The sequence below is a fragment of the Nicotiana attenuata genome, unplaced genomic scaffold (assembly GCF_001879085.1).
Source record: "Nicotiana attenuata strain UT unplaced genomic scaffold, NIATTr2, whole genome shotgun sequence".
Classification (NCBI taxonomy): Eukaryota; Viridiplantae; Streptophyta; class Magnoliopsida; order Solanales; family Solanaceae; genus Nicotiana; species Nicotiana attenuata.
In genome coordinates, this window is record NW_017673932.1 from 57,978 (window position 1) to 63,351 (window position 5,374).

At 35.0% G+C, this 5,374-nt stretch overlaps 1 protein-coding gene across 2 annotated transcripts; it reads left to right on the forward strand.

Annotated features, from left to right (window-relative positions):
* The first annotated feature begins 1,252 nt into the window (after nt 1–1,252).
* Nucleotides 1,253–5,140, forward strand: LOC109217652 (probable polygalacturonase At1g80170). Of its 2 annotated transcripts, XM_019381916.1 has the most exons (9): nt 1,254–1,620; nt 2,125–2,256; nt 2,342–2,512; nt 2,601–2,621; nt 2,750–2,957; nt 3,510–3,591; nt 3,661–3,769; nt 3,933–4,049; nt 4,561–5,140. In XM_019381916.1, the coding sequence occupies exons 1-9, from the start codon at nt 1,375–1,377 to the stop codon at nt 4,837–4,839; spliced, it is 1,365 nt and encodes a 454-aa protein (XP_019237461.1). In that variant the 5' UTR covers nt 1,254–1,374; the 3' UTR covers nt 4,840–5,140. The 2 variants fall into 2 exon arrangements, with proteins under 2 accessions (XP_019237462.1, XP_019237461.1); XM_019381917.1 differs by lacking the exon at nt 2,601–2,621 and having other exon boundaries at nt 1,253–1,620.
* Nucleotides 5,141–5,374: the final 234 nt, after the last annotated feature.

The following is a 5,374-nucleotide window of genomic DNA, read 5'->3' on the forward strand; positions in this document are numbered from 1 at the left end:
ATATGTCGACGATTTTACTTCAAATACTGAAATAGTTATTTGAAATTTTAGAAATTTGGCCATGGAAGTTTGTGTTTAGCATTTGAATGTTAGTAAATGAAATATTATTTCAAGTTAAATAGTGGTTTCTTTCAAGTTGGAATCGTCAGCATTCACTAACAAAAAATGACACAAATAGTATACTTTCTGTGCCACTATTGATTTTTTAATCTAGTAACACAAGTGTTCGGGAAAAAGTTCAATACTAGAATTTTAAAGCACGTTGAGCAGGATTTTTCTCAAGCGCTAGAATTTTAAACACACATTGGACATAATTTAAAAGTACGCATCAGTTATGGTGATCATTAGGATTTTGACAATTCCTGACGGATCACAAGGATATTTCAGCATCCTAACCAAAAATTCTAATGATCGTTAGATTTCAGGCGCTTTAAAATTTTGACACGAGACTAGCTTTCAAAACGTTTGTTAACAGGATTAACATAGAAATAGTGATTAAAAAAAGTCCATACAGCTTAATTACTACTAGAAAAATTTGGCTTCATATAAATAGTGGTTTAAAAAAGTTCATAAAACTTAATTACTACAAGAAAATTTCAGCTTCCACTCATTTAGTCCAAAATTATATATAAGGGATCTTTATATAAATAGTCGGTCGAATATATTACCGACTATTTTAAGTTTAAGTGGGTAGGCACATCTTTAACTGAAAAAGTAAATAAACAGTATATTAAGATAAAATCAAATTTTGTACATAGACGTGCATACATGTCTCATTCTTGCTTTCAAGACTTCTCGGCGGAATTTAGTGGCCATTTGGATATAAGAATTGTGAAATTCTGGAAAAAGTTTAATTTGTTTTAAAGTGAAATTGATACTTGAAATGAGAATTGTGTTTGGACATGAATACAATTTGAAGTTATTTTTTAATTTTGTGAGTAATTTAAAGTGAAAATTTTGAAAAATAATTTTTCGTAGTTTTCAAATTACAAAAAGTTTTGAAATTCAATTCAAGTAAAATTTAAATTTTTTATTGCCAACTACTTATTCTGAAAAGTGAACATTTTTCGGAAAAAATGAAATCTTTTTATGGCTCCTCAGTACTCCTATGTTTCTTGGCTTCTTGCTATCAATTAAATAATTTATATTGAGTTCCACGTTTGGGGAAAAAAAAAAATGACAGTTGATAATGGAGTAATTTTTTAACCAAGATTCCAACGTAGAATTTGCATAACATTCCTTTTCTAATCTTTACTCGACAGAAGTGGCTTGTAGGGCCTTTTTTGGAAACTTGCCGACAGCGATGTTTGACATCGTCAAGTGTCACTAGTTAATTTACAGAGTTGATTCCCATTTGCCTTTGTCTAATGGAAGATGGGGAAGATGAGATCTTCCTCCATCTCTTACTTTAATCTCTCTTATTATTCCACCTCTGCTGCATTCTTCGCATCACTATACGGTATCTATTTCGTCTTGATTTCAGCAAATGTGAACGGGTTTGATTCTGTGATACAGCTCCCTACATCTGCGTCTGTGAAGAACACGACCCGTAAACCAGAAACCCTTTTTGATGTCAGTGACTTTGGAGCAATTGGAGATGGCATCACCGACGACACTAGCGTAAGTCCCGTTCTTTTGTCTGCGTTCGTTATGATTATGTAATGTTTCCACACCTATGAGATTTCTCATAAATGCTGAATTTTCCATTTTGCTACTAATGATTCTGTTATTTTTGAGCCACTTAGATTTTTTTTTTTCCTTTTCGCTTTATTCGTTGTGGATCACTAATTGGTCAAATAGTTCTGTTTCCCAATTCCCATGGATGTAAGATTGTTATTGAAAACATGATTTACTCATTCCTTTTCCTCTTTTCTGCTATAAAAACATTGTAGCAAGATTGATACATTAAGTAAAAAAATTTAAAAAAGATATTAAGAAGACTAGTGCATATCTTTTATTGTTATGAGCAAACAAAGCAAAATGTTGCTTGCTTTGATTCTTAGTGCTGACAGTTTTTGTTAATATGTTTGGTGAGCTAAAAGTTTACGAGACTTTCGTACTAAGATCGGATCACCAGAGTGTAAAGTACTTAGCTTCAGTTAAGAAGTTCTTTTGTATTTTCAGTCTTTTAAAGATGCTTGGGACAAGGCCTGCTCTTCAGCATCACGATCGAAAATTGTCATACCTGGTGGATATTCTTTCTTAGTTCGGCCACTTAATTTTGCTGGTCCTTGCCGGTCAAAGGTGTCCTTAAGGGTGAGTGCCAAATTGAGCAATTGTATGTTATCCAACTCTTTATTTAGCTAAAAGGGATTCAGTTGTCTTTTTCAATATACACAAGATTGCAGGTACTATTTTAGCGCCAAAGGATCCTGAAGTCTGGGATGGCTTGAATCCACGAAAATGGCTCTATTTCCGTGGTGTGAAATACCTGACAATAGAAGGAGGAGGAACTATAAATGGTATGGGCCAGGAGTGGTGGTCTCGGTCATGCAAGGTCAACTTAACAAATGTAATTCTCTTTGCCATTGTTTACCTCGTGCTTAATGGTACTCTTTCACAACATGAATTTAATGTTTTGCAATCTTGTGTTTTGCTAGCCGTGTCAACATGCTCCAACGGTCAGTGCTGCCTTTCCCTCTTATGTGATTAATTTTGACTAATATAGTAGATATCAACTCTGTTTCAGGAAAAAAAGAATTTTATATATACTGATTATGGTCTTGATTCGTTAATTAATGGAGTGCAGGCTTTAACTTTCCACAAATGCAACAACCTCAAAGTCAGGAACATTAAGATCCTTAATAGTCAACAAATGCATTTAGCATTTACTGATTGCAAACATGTTGCAGCATCACGTCTCGCAGTCTTAGCCCCAGCTGATAGCCCTAACACTGATGGAATCCACATAAGTTCATCTAAACAGGTCAATATCAAGGATTGCACTATTGGCACAGGTTAGTTGATCGTTAGTCATTGCAATTGGAGAAACAGATAGATCATGTCTTGGTCGTTCTTTTGGTATTATTGTTGTTCTGGCTGTACCTCTGCTCAACATGGCTTAGATTACTATCTAACAGATACAATGTATGTTCGAGATGATAAAATCGGATTTATGGTTCTAATACTGCCTGCATCTTAGGGGGCATAGCTCTGTGTTTGCAGAGGTTGAAATATAATGCATTGTCTGGGGAATCTAAAATTGTGGGCCAGAAATTGTAGTTCAGTTATGATTAGTGAAATGTGAGGTCTTCTTTTGGATACAATAAGCAGGTAAAATATATTAAGCTAACCATTCTTTATGCTAAATCGATTGAGACTCAATTAGTTTTTTTTTTTATTTAAATTTTTTCTCACTGTTGCCGGATACTCCAGTTGAGAGTTGAGCCTACGTCGTAGTTTCATCACCAACATTGTCACTTATTTTGTGTGATCAGGATGTCCTATTCACATTTGAGCCTCTATCAGATATTTCATTATCTTTTGACCAACTCAGAAACTGAATACAGGAGATGACTGCATATCTATTGTCGGCAATTCATCGCGGATAACAGTTAGAAACATTGTGTGTGGGCCAGGCCATGGTATAAGGTAGAAAATTTTGCTGTTTTGTTGAAGTTATGTAAAGATGAAGTTATAATTAGTACCCTGTTCTTTTAGCATTGGAAGCTTGGGAAAGTCCAATTCAATGTCTCAAGTTTACAATGTTCATGTTAATGGAGCATCTATTTCCAACACGGAGAACGGGGTTAGAATAAAGACTTGGCAGGTAATCCTGCTTATTTCTCTTCGATATCTGCATCGGATGAATCTTCAAAACCTTGACATCATTTTTGGGCATCATACCATTTTTCATCTCTAATAATTAAATTTGCTGACCTACGGTTACATATCCCTATCCCGTTGTTTGTTTACCCTTAATGCTTCTTCAGGGAGGTACTGGATTTGTCAGAAAGATTACTTTCGAGAATGTTTGGATGGAAAATGTCTCAAATCCTATCATAATAGACCAATATTACTGTGATTCTCTGCTGCCCTGTTCAAACAAGGTACATTTTCTGCTCAATTTCTTGATTTTCAGTCCAAATTCAGCTTCTTTGCCTAATCTTCTTGGTGTTCTATATATTGTTTGCTTGGAAAAGGAGTTCAATCTTGCAAGGTTATTGTGCATGTTAGCTAGTATATAGTGTGCAAGTATGCGTCAGGTCATTTCTGCATTGAGCCTAAGATAAGGTTCGGTTGACATAGTAAATTATCGGCATACTAGTGAACTAGTGAAGGTAGTGACATCCATGATGGAGTTATTGCTTGAGAACAAGGTGAATATTTAGTAGATTGTTATATATACAACATGGTGTTTACCTCTGTATTAAGCTCTTTTTGATAAATACATGTTAGTTCTGCACTAAATGAAAGTTGTAATTCACTGTTCAGCATGTAGTAAAAAAAATAGACCATCAATAGGTCCCTTAAGTATTCCGTTCTTCACGCCTTCCATGTTCTTTTGTGTGTGTGTTTTAATAGGTCTAATTCGAAAAACTACCACTACTCGTTGTGCAGACTTCAAACATTCGCATTGATAACATATCCTTTGTGGGCATTAAAGGAACTTCAGCTACAGAAAAGGCAATAACAGTTGCCTGCAGCGATAATTTCCCCTGTAGAAAGTTGTACTTGGAAGATGTTCAATTAACTTCATTTTCTGGGGATCCAACAACATCTTTTTGCTGGGAGGCATATGGCTCATCCTCAGGGTTAAATTATCCGCCTCCTTGCTTTTCCTGTAATGACAGCATTCTTCAGCCAACAGTTTTATCCAAATGGAGTCAATCGATATGACGTCTTCTATGCTAATAGTACAGAGGCCCAGACCATATATCAATTGTGAGCTGCTAAATGAATTGTCACAGGTATTCATTATCCTGGGGAAAGCTAGCAAACTTGTTGAGCAAGTGGAACAGCTTGAGTGAACTTGTTTATCAGTAGCTGGTCCAAGTATCAATATATATAGAAAATACAGAGTGTTACTTCGTGGATTTTAATTACTTATGTAAATAAAGTGCTCATTCTTTTTCATGAATCTTGATGAAAAAATTCCATGATATCTAACAATACATGATAAAACAAGAAAAAGCTTCGCACACGATGGAGTTGAATCGTCTATTGTATCTCTATGCATAATGCTGTATGAGATGATGTGAAGCTTATGAAATACAGTTGTGCCCTGCCTGCAGAAAAATTACACTAAATATCAAAAGACTATCCAAAAGGCTAACTAGTCCATGCAGTGAATTTTTAGTGACCACGGGACATGACAGGAAAAGAACATAACATGAAATTGATGATTTTGCCCATTTAGGATATAACATGTATA

Coding starts and splice junctions, on each gene's coding strand:
- LOC109217652 (XM_019381916.1), top strand. CDS start 1,375: ATGGGGAAGATGAGATCTTCCTCCATCTCTTACTTTAATCTCTCTTAT. Junction 1,621..2,124: donor GCATCACCGACGACACTAGC/GTAAGTCCCGTT, acceptor TTGTATTTTCAG/TCTTTTAAAGATGCTTGGGA. Junction 4,050..4,560: donor TGCTGCCCTGTTCAAACAAG/GTACATTTTCTG, acceptor CTCGTTGTGCAG/ACTTCAAACATTCGCATTGA.